Raw genomic sequence first — 15,340 nt, 5'->3', positions numbered from 1 at the left:
TACACCAGCGCCTCTGTGCCGGAGAATGGGAGATGTTATATTCTGGATCCCATTCCTGTGAGGGCAGGTGCTTGCGTGCGTGCAGAGAGGGCGGGGGAGGAGAGGCAGACAGAAAGGCGGTGGTAAACATGGTTTGTACGCAGGGGTGTAAACGCCAACCGTAATTACTCAAAGCAGTTTTACCATCAGTCATGTTTATGGCCTGCTTTATCACATGAATGGATTCGTATGGAAGTGAGAGTATGGTGACATTTAAAATGAATGCTTTTCCTGTGACAGCAAAAATGAAAGGAATGTTTATGAAGCCAAATGTGGGTGTATTCAAAAGGCTACATTTTTAAAATCCCCGTTACTCACGACTTAACAATCTTGTAAGTTCTGGGTGACCTACATTCAGCAATGCTTACATGACCAAGTTTTACATCAACATGTGGGTTTAAACACAGAGCTGATTTGTGCGTGACAATTGTATCAAATTGGGCAAAGGTGTTTTTGTATATAATGGACACTATTTAGAAAGTTGACGTCAGACCGGTCTCCACATCGGCAAAGGAGCTCTCCACTAGAACGGGATGGCTGGTCAGTAACCTCATTATTGTCCGTGGGTCCCTCTGCACAAAATTGACCAGCTCAGAATCCAACAAAGCCACAGCTTGCTGACAGTCACGGGAATGCGTGGGCAATGGGAGAGATGGTAACTACCCTCTCCCTTGGGAGCATTGGCCGTTGCTCGCCTGCCTCTTCCTCAGAAGGGAATAGGAGGGCGATAATTTCTCCTCTCTTCCTCCTTTATATCTTCCCCTCTACCGCCTCAACCTTTAGGAGGATGGAGAAGGGCTATTGCTAGGTAATGTTCATTCACTGCACATGGGCGTCACTGGCTGGGCCCAACATCTATTGCCCAACCCTGACTGTCCCTTGAGGAGGTGGCGCTAAGCCACGTTCTCGAACCGCTGAGGTCCATGTGGTGTAGGTACACCCATTGTGCTGTTAGGGAGGGAGTCTCAGGATTTTGACCCAGGAACAGTGAAGGAACGGCCGATATATTTCCAAGTCTGAATGACGTGTGACTCGGAGGGGAATTTGCAGCTGTTAGCGGTGTTCCCACGCATCTGCTGCCCTTGTCCTCCTACATGACACACGTTGCGGGATTGGAAGGTGCTGTCGAAAGATCTTTGGTGAATTCCTGCAGATGGTACACACGATTGCCACTGTGCGTCGGTGGTGGAGGGTGTTGATGTTTGTGGATGGGGTGCCAATCAAGCGGGGCTGCTTTGCCCTGGATGGTGTGGAGCTTCTTGAGTGTTGTTGGAGCTGCACTCATCCAGGCAAGTGGAGAGTATTCCATCACACTCCTGACTTGTGCCTTGTAGATGGTGGACAGGTTTTGGGGAGCCAGGAGGTGAGTTACTTGCCCCAGGATTCCCAATCTCTGCTCTTGTAGCCACAGTATTTATATGGCTGGGTCCAGTTCAGTTTCTGATCAATGATATCCCCCAGGATGTTGACAGTGGGGCATTCAGCCCCACTAGTCCAGTGACTGTACTGGCATTTATGCTTCCTCCCACCCTACGTCATCTCACCCTATCAATATACCCTTGTAGTGATTTCTCCCTCAGGTATTTACCCAGCTTCTGTATCTTTGCTATTCACCTCAGCTACCCCTTGTGATATGCTGTTTGCAAATTGCTGATAGGCGGTGCGGTAGCACAGTGGTTATCACTGCTGCTTCACATTGCCAGGGTCCCGGGTTTGATTCCCGGCTTGGGTCACTGTCGGTGCGGAGTCTGCATGTTCTCCCAGTGTCTGCATTTCCTCCGGGTGCTCCGGTTTCCTCCCACAAGTCCCGAAAGACGTGCTTGATAGGTGAATTGGACAATCTGAATTCTTCCTCCGTGTACACGAACAGGCGCCGGAATGTGGTGACTAGGGGCTTTTCACAGTAACTTCATTGCAGTGTTAATGTAAACCTACTTGTGACACTAATAAATATTATTATTATTACTGCGTGTCCTACATCACATCAGTGACTCCGCTTCAAATGTAATTAAATGGCTTCCAAGGACTTCAGCAAGTCCGAGGATGAAAATGAAATGAAAATCGCTTATTGTCACGAGTAGGCTTCAAATGAAGTTACTGTGAAAAGCCCCTCGTCGCCACATTCCGGCGACTGTTCGGGGAGGCTGGTACGGGAATCGAACCGTGCTGCTGGCCTGCCTTGGTCAGCTTTAAAAGCCAGCGATTTAGCCCAGTGTGCTAAACCAGCCCCTAAAAGTAACTAACAGAGAATGGTTTAGAGCCATCTACCTCTGGGTTATGGGCCCAGCACGCTTCCGCTGCGCCACTCTGCTCTGGATCATAAAAGGTGCTATATAAATGCAAGTATTTTTACTGTCTTTAATGTTGAGATTCTGAGAATGTCAAAGGCCAGCCCCGAGCTTCTGGTTAAATGCCGGAGTGCTTCTGTCCTAACTGCTTTCGCTCCAAATCGGAAGGGAAGGGATTATGCAGCCTCGCCCCAAGCCCCTGGGACTGGGGACATAATGGGCGAGACCTTTGTTGATTACTGAGACAGGGAACACATTTATTTCTGTTTTTAGTCTTGGGGGAGACAATTTAAATGCTTTTCTCTTCAGCTATTTAACCCTTTTTCTCATCTCCCTACTTTCATACATTTGTGTGAATTACATGTAAATCCTTCCTGTGGATAAAGTGTCCACAAACCCTGCGAGGTGGGGGGGTGTGGGCGGGGGGCGGGGTCATCCTCGGGACAACGTCAGTGTCAAGATGGCTACTCTTACAAATAAGTTCTAACGATCTTATTGGTCGGCTTTGTGATGTTAGCTGCTCAGCGATTGGTAGTTTCCCTGCCTGTTGTGGTTGAGACATTCAGTGTAGCCTGTGAGGGAGTGTGCCAGTGTGGCTGTTCCTAGTTCACACCCCTGAATATGTGTGCAAATGAAAGGCTTAAATAGGTGGGCAGATGGGCAGCACGGCGACGCAGTGGTTAGCACTGCAACCTCACGGTGCCGAGGCCTCCGGTTCGATCCCGGCTCTGGGTCACTGTCCGTGTGGAGTTTGCACATTCTCCCCATGTTTGCATGGGTCTCGCCCCCACAACCCAAACATGTGCAGGGTAGGTGGTTTGCCCATGCTGAATTGCCCCTTAATTGGAAAAAATAAGACATAGAACAAAGAAAATTTACAGCACAGGAACAGGCCCTTCGACCCTCCCAGCCTGCGCTGATCCAGATCCTTTATCTAAACCTGTCTCCTATTTTCCAAGGATCTACTTCCCTCTGTTCCCTGCCCGTTCATGTATCTGTCCAGATGCATCTTAAATGATGCTATCGTGCCCGCCTCTACCTCCGCTGGCAATGCATTCCAGGCACCCACCACCCTCTGCGTAAAAAACTTCCCACGCACATCTCCCTTAAACTTTCCCCCTCTCACCTTGAAATCGTGATCCCTTGTAATTGACACCCCCACTCTTGGAAAAAGCTTGTTGCTATCCCCCCTGTCATAATTTTGTCGACCTCAATCAGGTCCCCCCTCAACCTCCGTCTTTCCAACGAAAACAATCCTAATCTACTCAACCTTTCTTCATAGCTAGCACCCTCCACACCAGGCAACATCCTGGTGAACCTCCTCTGCACCCTCTCTAAAGCATCCACATCCTTCTGGTAATATGGTGACCAGAACTGCACGCAGTATTTCAAATGTGGCCTAACCAAAGTCATATACAATTGTAACATGACCTGCCGACTCTTGTACTTAATACCCCGTCCAATGAAGGCAAGCATGCTGTATGCCTTCTTGACCACTCTAGGAGACACAGGAGCAGAATTAGGCCACTCGCCCCATCGAGTCTGGTCCGCCATTCAATCATGGCTGATATTTTTCTCATCCCCATTCTCCTGCCTTCTCCCTATAACCCCTGATTCCCTTATTGATCAAAAACCTATCTATCTCTGTCTTAAAGAATGAATTGGGTAATCTAAATTTTAAAAAAAATAGGTGGGCGAATGAATGGTACCATCTCATTACACTTTTCTTTGCATCTTTTCAGAAAATCTTCCTCCCCTGGCTTCCCCTCAAGCCAGCAAGTCGTCGTCGTCGTCGGAGGAGCAGGGAAGCGACCGGGAGGAGCCGGAATCAACAGAGCCGGAAAAGAATTTGGTGGCCGGAGAGGGAGCCAGCGCAAAGGTTAGGCCGCTCTCCAGATTATGAAAGGAGCTGCTTGTAATGACCCAAGCCAATTACCACCACTGCTGAGAGCTTCAAATACCGGCGAGGGGGGGGGGGGGGGGGGGGGGGGGGGGGGGAGACTACATTTAATATCAGTAAGACGGGAGGGTGAAGAGATGCAACATGGCTTTTGTCTCCAACGGGTAACTGCTGCAGGAGGCCACCGAAGCAGATGGTGTAAAGAAGTAACAAAATGGTCAGAGTCGTGGGTCGGACGAGAGGACTGTGTGAAGAGCTGGTGTCACCAAGGCTGAAACCTTAAAAATAGGCCTGAGAGTGGATGTGGAGAGGATGTTTCCACTGATAGAAGAGACTAGAACCAGAGGACACAATCTCAGATTAAAGGGCGATCCTTTAAAACAGAGAACATAGAACAGTACAGCACAGAACAGGCCCTTCGGCCCTCGATGTTGTGCCGAGCCATGATCACCCTACTCAAACCCACGTATCCACCCTATACCCGTAACCCAACAACCCCACCCTTAACCTTACTTTTATTAGGACACTACGGGCAATTTATCATGGCCAATCCACCTAACCCGCACATCTTTGGACTGTGGGAGGAAAACGGAGCACCCGGGGGAAACCCACGCACACAGGGGGAGGACGTGCAGACTCCGCACCGACAGTGACCCAGCCGGGAACCGAACCTGGGACCCTGGCGCTGTGAAGCATTTATGCTAACCACCATGCTACCGTGCTGCCCTAGAGACGAGGAGAATTTCTTCAGCCAGAGGATGGTGAATCTGTGGAACTCTTTGCTGCAGAAGGCTGTGAAGGCCAAATCACTGAGTGTCTTTAAGACAGAGATAGATAGGTTCTTGATTAATAAGGGGATCAGGGAATAAGGCAGGAGAATGGGGATGAGAAACATATCAGCCATGATTGAATGGTGGAGCAGAACCGATGGGCTATATGGCCTAATTCTGCTCCTTTGTCTTATGGTCTTGGATGAGTTGAATTGAACAAGCACCAGCTCCAGCCCGGCCTTTATGTTGAACCCGAGCTTATTGCCCTTTGACCGTGTAGCACTAAAATATCCAGCTTTTCAAATGGCATCAACTGGCTTATAAATAACCTCTGGAAAACTGCATCTGGTATGTTTCTGCCCCATGTATAACCTGAATAATAAACTTAGCGAAGAAGATCAGTGGATTTTTTTAACAGGATGTTATGATGAGATGCTTCTAATTATTTTCAAATAAATTTCGAGTACCCAATTCTTTTTTTCCAACTGGGGCAATTTAGCGTGGCCAATCCACCTACACTGCGCAACTTTGGGTTGTGGGGGGGTGGGTTAAGACCCACGCAGACACGGGGAGAACGTGCAAATTCCACACGGACAGTGACCCGGGACGGGGATCGAATCTGGGTCCTCAGTGGCGTAAAACGGCAGTGTTAACCACTGTGCCACTGTCCTCTCGATTCTTCTAATTATAAGGTGGTTCAAGAAGGAGATCGTCAAAGACAGACGGTGCAAATTTTGCTCTTAAAGGGGCAGGCATCCTTATTCCTGAAAGCACTTGATGGGGAAGGAGTCCCTCGGATTTTTCTGACTCCTGTATCTCTTGCCTTACCCATGCTATATATGGACTCTGCTCAAACAATGATGATTGCAGCTTGCTCTGTTGATCAGGTCTCCGCACTCCTGGTTGGAGAATTTCTGTCATTATACACATTATAAACGACCTGGCCTGACTACGTTGCAGTGTGATTAATGCCAGAGTTTAGAGAATGTAACCGAACCCAACTGATTCACGTAACTGGAGCTGTGTCAGAATCTTGTAACAGGCAAAATGAGCATCCCCTTCAGAGGATATTCCATCAGCCATTCAAATGCATTTCACGTTGCCGGCGTCTGTTGGCATCCTGTTCAACTGAATGCATTATAGCTGAGCCTGGTCCTCCCTTTCATGTTCACACATCTTCCAGCCAGAGTCACTGGTTGTTAGCAACAACAGAAAATGCTGGAAACACTCGGCAGATACGTCAGCATCTGTGGAGAGCGGAACAGTTAACATTCCAGGTTGATGCAAATTCATCGACGTGAAACCCTAACTCTGTTCCGCTCGCCACACCTGCTACCAGATCTGCTGAGCGATTCCAGCATTTTCTATGTTTATTTCACAGTTCCAGCATCAGCAGCATTTTACTTTTGGGTCACTGGTTCATAATCCGGAATAGGTGATCTGGCTATTTTTTACCGTGGCTTTTCGTGGGACTGCGAGGGAAGCCGGGAGAATGCTCTTTAGAAAGGTGTGTGCATGTGTTTATTTATCTCACACACAAATGCTGCATTTTTAAAAAATGTTTTTTTTTAAAATCTGATGTTCTACAGAACTCCTACAGTGCAGAAGGAGGCCATTCGGCCCATCCAGTCTGCACCGAGCCTCCGAAAGAGCACCCTACCTTGGCCCACTCCCCCTACCCTATCCCCGTAACCCCACCTAACCTGCACATCTGTAGACTGTAAGAGGAAACTGGAGCACCCGGAGGAATCTCATGCAGACACGGGGGGTAAAAAGTGCAAACTCCACACACAGTCGCCCGAGGCTGGAATCGAACCCGGGTCTCTGGCGCTGAGGGGCAGCCGTGCTAACCACTGCATTGCACTAGGCGAACCCGTGATGAGATAGTTTTGTGGTTCAATAGCTCCATCTACTGGCATAGTGATGCCGAAGTAAAAACACCAAGTGGCTGCAATCATGGAGCACCTCTTAACACAGTATCATTCCTAGGTAGCAAAACAGGACGTTTTATCAAACAGAATTTAACACCAAGCCTCATAAGGAGATTTTTGGACGAATGGCAGGTTAAGATGTTTCTTAAAGCAGGAGAGAGAATCATGCAGAGAATTCCTGAGCTTTGGGGCCCTAGCAGCTGAAGTGTTGGGCCAGCAATGTTGGAGCATGGCAATTGGGGATGTGGAAGAAGCCAGCATTGTTGGAGCGCAGATATCTTGGGGAGGGGAGGGGGGGGGGGGGTTGTAGGGCTTGAGACTAAAGAGATAAGGAGGGATGGGTCAATGAGCAGATTTGAGAACAAGGAGGAGAATTCTACAATTGAGCCATTGCTTAACCGCCAGACTGTAGGTCAGTGAGAACTGATGGCCTGGATATGGGATAGGGACTGATTTTCGGGACAGGTATGACACCAGGGTTGCAAACAGTCTTGTTCAGCCAGAGAGAGAGGAATGGGATTTGGTGGATAAGGAGCAGAATTTATGGCAGGGAGTCCGAAGTCGGTGGCTTTTATTTCCCCAATGTTTAATTGGAGGAAATTATGTCAGTCACGCAGTCTTGACTATTTATAATCCAAGAAAGGAACATTTTGTAAATGTCGGCCCCATCAAAACGGGTTTTCTACCGTCCCTAGTTGCCATTAGCTGTAAGAAGCTCAAATTGAGAAAATGGCAATTGCGTTGTTCTGTCAATTGGAATTGAATCTTTTGTCACTCAAGAGTTTTGAGTTGAATAAGGGTTGATCTATTTTTGGTATTGTCACGAGGCTCTGCCCCTTTGTCTTTGAAAATATGACTTCAGCTTTCAACTGACGAGTAATTTTGCAAATTGAAATGTGGCAGAACAAACCAACAAATTGCAAGGCCACTTTCCAAAGTGAAGGGTCATGAACCAAACACCTCTCCCTCGTGGGGAGTGTGAAGAGAGAGCCATTTGCTATTATTCGAGACTAGTCGGAATGTGTTACTGTCTAAAGAATGCAAGGGGCTGGATATTAAAACAATGGCTGCCACAGACCGTCTCATCCCAAACCCCTTGGAAGTACACACTGGGTGAATTTTCACAGGCCAGGCAGCAGCCGCTACAGAGACATTGCAAGACAGTTTCCAGCAAAAGCACCAGGCGGAAAGCTGGGCTCTCTCCCTCTTTTGAAACAAGTGTATTAAATCGGGTCGGAAGCAAACTTGGTTAGAAATCTGCCAGTGAGCCGAGATCTCACAATAATTGCAACATCTACATACGACCACACTCCAGAATCCAGCTACAGGGCAGCACGGTAGCACTGTGGATAGCACAATCGCTTCACAGCTCCAGGGTCCCAGGTTCGATTCCGGCTTGGGTCACTGTCTGTGCGGAGTCTGCACATCCTCCCCGTGTGTGCGTGGGTTTCCTCCGGGTGCTCCGGTTTCCTCCCACAGTCCAAAGATGTGCGGGTTAGGTCGATTGGCCATGATAAATTGCCCTTGGTGTCCAAAATTGCCCTTAGTGTTGGGTAGGGTTACTGGGTAATGGGGATAGGGTGGAGGCGTTGACCTTGGATAGGGGGTAGGGTGCTCTTTCCAAGAGCCGGTGCAGACTCGATGGGCCGAATGGCCTCCTTCTGCACTGTAAATTCTGTGTAAAATCCAAATCGGCTGCAACTGATAAAATTCTGAGCCACCAGGACAATCAAAGGACACTTAACCTGTGGTATTATCATACATGAAGGTGATGCGAGGGTTAATGAAATGGTTACAGACAGCCACTAGAGGGAGCTAGTCCCATAACTATATAAGGGATGATGCTGAGCCTTGTGGGACAGAAGGTTGGAGAAGGTGGTAGGAACAGGAGTGAGGAGTTAGCTAAAGAGTGAAGATAGAGAGAGATAGATAATAGTTTAATCTGGTAGTGAGTGAGATGTAGAGAAGAATAGTTTGTGCTATTAATCGACTGTTTGATTCTTGGGGATAATAGTGTTAATAAAATAGTTTTGTTTGTCAACAAGACTCGTTCTTTGGATCAACACTACGGATCAAACCATGAGGGTAAAGTAAAGCAGAGAACAATACATAAATGTTTAACAATATGTTCTTTTAACTGTCTATTCCCTTATTTTTGATACCTGTGTGACATTGTGTTTTTATTAATTTTTCCTCTGGGTTTAATAAATTTTCTCCTGAACTCCGAGAATTGTTTGATTGGCCCTTTCTTGCTAAAACACATTCTGATTTGGAAAAGGCATATTCTCGTGAAAAAGAACCTCAAACCTTTTTGTAACCAACCAGGAGGTTGAATAGAGAGGAGCCAATTGACCCCCTCCTCTCACCTCCTCACAACAGATTGGTACTTGAATTAGGAACAGCAGGAATCAAATTCAAATGAAGTTACACACGCTAAACGATGGAAAACGTTGTGTTGATACTTTGTGTTGGCATTTATTTTGTTCTTTGCTTAACGGTTATTCTGCTTGGGCTGTGGATAAAGTTGAGCGATTTCCCCCTCGTGATATATTCCAGGTAGATTCCTGACTGAGCTCGCTATTTGCCTCCAAGCTTCAGCATTGCTTCGGGTGCCATGGGGTGGTGGAGTATAAAAGTAAAGAAGTATTGTTGCAATTGTACAGGGTTGTTGGTGAAACCACATGTGGGGTATTGTGTCCAGTTTCGGTCTCCTTATTTGAGGAAGGATGTGGTGGCATTGGAGGCAGTTCAGAGGAGGTTCACCAGATTGATTCTGGGGATGAAGGGATTGACGTATGAGGAGAGATTATACTCGCTGGAGTTCAGAAGGATGAGAGGGAATCTGATCGAGGTGTATAAAATACTAAAAGGGATTACTAAAGTAAATGTAGACCAAATGTCCCCCCCCCCCTTAGTGGGGAAATCTAGAACAAGAGGTCACGGATATAGGTTGTGAGGCGGTCGATTGAGAACTGAGATGAGGAGGAACTACTTCTCGTAGAGGGTGATGAATTTGTGGAACTCTCTGCCCCATGGTGCAGTGGAGTCTGAGTCATTAAATGGCTTCAAGAGGGAGATGGATATATTTCTGATTTTTAAAAATGGGTTGAAGGGATACGGGGAACAGGTGGGGAGGTGGTTTTGAGACCAGGAGAGTTCAGCCATGATCTGATTGAATGGTGCAGCAGGCTCGAGGGGCTGAATTCCTGACTTCAGCTCTTAATTCCTATGCCTTTCGATCGTTTACATCCCCCTCGGAAGTCGGGCAAGTTTAATTTCTCTTTAGAAAGGCAGCTCTTCCCTCAGTCCTATAAGTGCCAGCCTTGATTACTCGTTGAATTCTTGCAATCACAGCCCACCACCTTCTGACCTTCCTATCTATATCGTTTAGGTAACCTAACGTTTTAGTGTGGCGACCCAGTCACTCAGTGGAGCTCGCTCCTATCCATATTCTTCTCTCGGGAATGATTTTTTTGATGGTATTTGACGATTTTTTTTTTGAGGAATGTCTTGGCCAATGTTCCTGAGCTACATCTGTTCTGGATCTAACATTGTGGTGCTTTGCTTGGCTTTTTCTGTTGTTTTTAGGTAGGTTTTGCCACGGAGGAGGATGGAGTCCAGCTGCTTGTCGAGATGTTTCCCTCCTGCAGTCTGGCGGTCGTGCGCCAAGTTCTGTTTTTGACTAAAGGCAACTTGGATTACGCTGTGCAGTTAATAATGGAGGGGGCAGTGCAACAACACAACACTGCGACTCCGGAGGTAGGTCTAGGCGTTCGAGCAAGAGATCGAAACAATGTCTGTGCTGGTGTTATTCTAATTAATGTTGAATTACTATTTTAGTCATTGCTCCCAATGTTTTTAAAATGCTTTCAACTGGAAATGATCTCACCGATATGTATATCTGATAATGACGGGGCAGCACTGAGGGAGCGCTGCACTGCAGCAAGGGACAGTGCTGAGGGAGCGCTGCACTGCAGCAAGGGACAGTGCTGAGGGAGCGCTGCACTGCAGCAAGGGGCAGTACTGAGGGAGCGCTGCACTGCAGCAAGGGGCAGTACTGAGGGAGCACTGCACTGCAGCAAGGGACAGTGCTGGGGGAGCGCTGCACTGCAGCAGGGGGCAGTGCCGAGGGAGCGCTGCACTGCAGCAAGGGGCAGCACTGAGGGAGCGCTGCACTGCAGCAAGGGACAGTGCTGAGGGAGCGCTGCACTGCAGCAAGGGACAGTGCTGAGGGAGCGCTGCACTGCAGCAAGGGACAGTGCTGAGGGAGCGCTGCACTGCAGCAAGGGACAGAGCTGAGGGAGCGCTGCACTGCAGCAGGGGGCAGTGCCGAGGGAGCGCTGCACTGCAGCAGGGGAGAGTGCTGAGGGAGCGCTGCACTGCAGCAAGGAGCAGCACTGAGGGAGCGTTGCACTGCAGCAAGGGGCAGTACTGAGGGAGCACTGCACTGCAGCAAGGGACAGTGCTGAGGGAGCGTTGCACTGCAGCAAGGGGCAGTACTGAGGGAGCGCTGCACTGCAGCAAGGGACAGTGCTGAGGGAGCGCTGCACTGCAGCAAGGAGCAGCACTGAGGAAGCGCTGCACTGCAGCAAGGGGCAGTGCTGAGGGAGCGCTGCACTGCAGCAAGGGGCAGTACTGAGGGAGCGCTGTACTGCAGTAGCGAGGGAGCGCTGCACTGCAGCAAGGGACAGTACTGAGGGAGCACTACACTGCAGCAAGGGACAGTGCTGAGGGAGCACTGCACTGCAGCAAGGGACAGTGCTGAGGGAGCGTTGCACTGCAGCAAGGGGCAGTACTGAGGGAGCGCTGCACTGCAGCAAGGGACAGTGCTGAGGGAGCGCTGCACTGCAGCAAGGAGCAGCACTGAGGAAGCGCTGCACTGCAGCAAGGGGCAGTGCTGAGGGAGCGCTGCACTGCAGCAAGGGGCAGTACTGAGGGAGCGCTGCACTGCAGTAGCGAGGGAGCGCTGCACTGCAGCAAGGGACAGTACTGAGGGAGCGCTGCACTGCAGCAAGGGACAGTACTGAGGGAGCGCTGCACTGCAGTAGCGAGGGAGCGCTACACTGCAGCAAGGGACAGTACCGAGGGAGCGCTGCACTGCAGCAAGGGGCAGTACTGAGGGAGCACTACACTGCAGCAAGGGGCAGTACCGAGGGAGCGCTGCACTGCAGCAAGGTGCAGTACCGAGGATGCGCTGCAGTGCAGCAGGAGGCAGTATCGAGGGAGCGCTGCACTGCAGCAGGGGGCAGTATCGAGGGAGCGCTGCACTGCAGCAGGGGGCAGTACCGAGGGAGCGCTGCACTGCAGCAGGGGGCAGTACTGAGGAAGCGCTGCACTGCAGCAGGGGGCAGTACTGAGGGAGCACTGCACTGCAGCAAGGGACAGTGCTGAGGGAGCACTGCACTGCAGCAAGGGACAGTGCTGAGGGAGCGTTGCACTGCAGCAAGGGGCAGTACTGAGGGAGCGCTGCACTGCAGCAAGGGACAGTGCTGAGGGAGCGCTGCACTGCAGCAAGGAGCAGCACTGAGGAAGCGCTGCACTGCAGCAAGGGGCAGTGCTGAGGGAGCGCTGCACTGCAGCAAGGGGCAGTGCTGAGGGAGCGCTGCACTGCAGCAAGGGGCAGTACTGAGGGAGCACTACACTGCAGCAAGGGACAGTACTGAGGGAGCGCTGCACTGCAGTAGCGAGGGAGCGCTACACTGCAGCAAGGGACAGTACCGAGGGAGCGCTGCACTGCAGCAAGGGGCAGTACTGAGGGAGCACTACACTGCAGCAAGGGGCAGTACCGAGGGAGCGCTGCACTGCAGCAAGGTGCAGTACCGAGGATGCGCTGCAGTGCAGCAGGAGGCAGTATCGAGGGAGCGCTGCACTGCAGCAGGGGGCAGTATCGAGGGAGCGCTGCACTGCAGCAGGGGGCAGTACCGAGGGAGCGCTGCACTGCAGCAAGGGGCAGTACTGAGGGAGCGCTGCACTGCAGCAGGGGGCAGTACTGAGGAAGCGCTGCACTGCAGCAGGGGGCAGTACTGAGGGAGCACTGCACTGCAGCAAGGGGCAGTACCGAGGGAAAGCTGCACTGCAGCAAGGGGCAGTACCGAGGGAAAGCTGCACTGCAGCAAGGTGCAGTAGCGAGGGAACGCTGCCATGGGGGATGTAACGGGTCAACCTAAATGTCCATTGACTTTAGCGGGATTACAAGATCCTGGCAGAAGACGAGACTGGAAGATCTTGACAACCAAGTCTGTCCCAATCCCCTTGAAATGCTTTGCATCTTACTCACAACACACATTCCCACCCATCTTTGTGTCATCCTTGAACTTGGAAATATTATATTTGGTCCCCACATCCAAATCATTGATATACATATATTGCGACTGTTGGGAACTTCCAAACCATCACCAGCCGCCCTATCAAAAGGTCGTCATTGACAAGGAGATCCCACACCGGCTCAGCTGCCCTATCACTGTCTTCTGTGAACTACAGCATTTGACAACAAAGACCCACGCAAGTCAACAAAAGTCTGAACGCACAGACCGCTTGTTATCACCACAATGTACTGCATTGAGACTTGGACTGAACGTCAGCGGCACATAGGGGCGCTAGGGAAATTCCTCGTGCCGCATCCTCTGCGTTCAATGGGCGGGCCATCGAACAAAGGCTAGTGTTCTTCCCGAAGCTAGTTCCACAGACAAAACTCCTGCAAGATCAACTTTGATGGACTGGACACGGTGCCTGGACGGCCGAAAGCTATCTCCCTCGCCAAGTCCCGTTTCCTGAATCTCAAACGGCCAACGTTTCAAGGGAGGATAAAGACAGCACTTCAGAGACGGTCTGATTCTCTGTTTGAAGCACAGCAGCATTGACATTGATAACTGGGAGGAGCCTGCTGCCAATCGTTCAGAAGGGTGACAACTTGTCCATCAAACTGCGTCACACCTTGAGTCACAGCGTCTTAATGCTGAGGCAGATCCGCAGCAAAGGGGAGGAAGTGAATTCTGTACTCTTGAATTCCAAGGATCTGCAGGTCAAGAATCGTCCTGTTCAGTCACGTGAAGATCCCTCGCAGAAACCCGCAACTCTCAATGTCACCTCAAGTTGAGGGACAGCAGCCAGGCTGGGGACTCGTGATATTTGGGTTAGCAGTGGAGCCGGGAGTGCAGGAGGCGAAAGAGGCCGGTGTTCTGGCCTTTGCGTTCCTAGTAGCCCGGCGTAGAATTTTGCTTGAGTGGAAGGATGCGAGGCCCCCAAACGTGGAGGCCTGGGTTAATGACATGGCGGGGTTCACAAATTGGAGAGGGTGAAATTCGCCCTGAGAGGGTCGGTGCAAGGGTTCTTTAGGCGGTGGCAGCCTTTTCTGGACTTCCTGGCGCAACGGTAGGGAAATAGGCCGGCAGCAGCAGCAACCCGGGGGGGTGGGGGGGGGGGGGGGGGGATGGGTTCAGTGGGAGGGAGAATTGTGTACATGGGTTTGTTGGATGTGGCGGGTGTTATCACTTTCCTTTTTGTTGTTTTCTGTTTTGTTTTTGTAGTTGCTGGGGGCGGGGGGTTGGTTTTTGTTCTTTGGTTTTTACTATGGTTGTTTTGTTAATATTGTTTTGTTTATATTTTGTGTAAATCTTAATAAAAATTATTTTTAAAAAAAAAGTTGAGGGACAGCCATCAACCTGAATATCCGGGCCGCTACTTGTCCTACACTTGTAGTGGTTGAATGACGGTTCTCCATAAGTAACCCCATAGGTGGGGTTACTGGGATAGGGTGGAGGTGTGGGCTTAAGTGGGGTGCTTTTCCAAGGGCTGGTGCAGACTCGATGGGCCAAATGGCCTCCGTTTGCGATGTAAATTCTCTGATTGATAAGTTCAACTTCAGGGTTGTATTTATACGTGACGTGGAAACTTTGACCCACTAACATAGTTGATATTTGGGTCATGTTTTGTTTGCCTGGGTGCTGTCTATATGTGTGATGCGAACAGGGGACATCTGGCTGTTTCTTCCTTGACCACCATGTTTCATAATGCAGCGAGGCCTGTGCCGTGGTTTAAAACTGAGCCAAGTGACTGGTCCTGTGTCCTGCTTTGTATCCAGGTGTACGGCAGCTATCTGCCCCCCCACCCCCACCCCAAATCCCCTCCACATCACCTGTCGCACCACGCCCACACTCACAATTCTGAGTGATGTTAATCTCACTGACTGCCTCAGTACTGACCAAGTAATCCAGGACTCCGGAATCACTGACAACGATCCTTTAGCTGCTTCGCTCTGGCCCCAGATAAGCCATTAGTCAGTGGAAACAACGGGGTGGGTGATGAACAATGCTGCAAACTCCATTCACCTGTACGATGCTTTGCGTTTGCTTTTCAGGAAGCCAATCCGAAAACGGATAAGAAGATCAAAGCCAGCATCCTGGAGAAGTGAGT

General features: G+C 50.1%; 1 protein-coding gene across 1 annotated transcript in view; it reads left to right on the top strand.

Moving 5' to 3' along the window:
- Positions 1–15,340, top strand: part of cuedc2 (CUE domain containing 2) — a 40,607-nt gene that overhangs the window by 16,891 nt on the left and 8,376 nt on the right. Inside the window, exons 5-7 of the mRNA XM_038782688.1 lie at positions 4,070–4,206; positions 10,517–10,687; positions 15,285–15,334. Of these exons, the coding sequence (XP_038638616.1) occupies positions 4,070–4,206; positions 10,517–10,687; positions 15,285–15,334 (358 nt within the window). The remainder of the gene's footprint in view (positions 1–4,069; positions 4,207–10,516; positions 10,688–15,284; positions 15,335–15,340) is intronic.

The sequence above is a fragment of the Scyliorhinus canicula genome, chromosome 22, assembly GCF_902713615.1.
Source record: "Scyliorhinus canicula chromosome 22, sScyCan1.1, whole genome shotgun sequence".
Taxonomy (NCBI): domain Eukaryota; kingdom Metazoa; phylum Chordata; class Chondrichthyes; order Carcharhiniformes; family Scyliorhinidae; genus Scyliorhinus; species Scyliorhinus canicula.
Note: the sequence above shows the minus strand (reverse complement) of the source record. Positions and strands in the feature narration are given on the sequence as shown.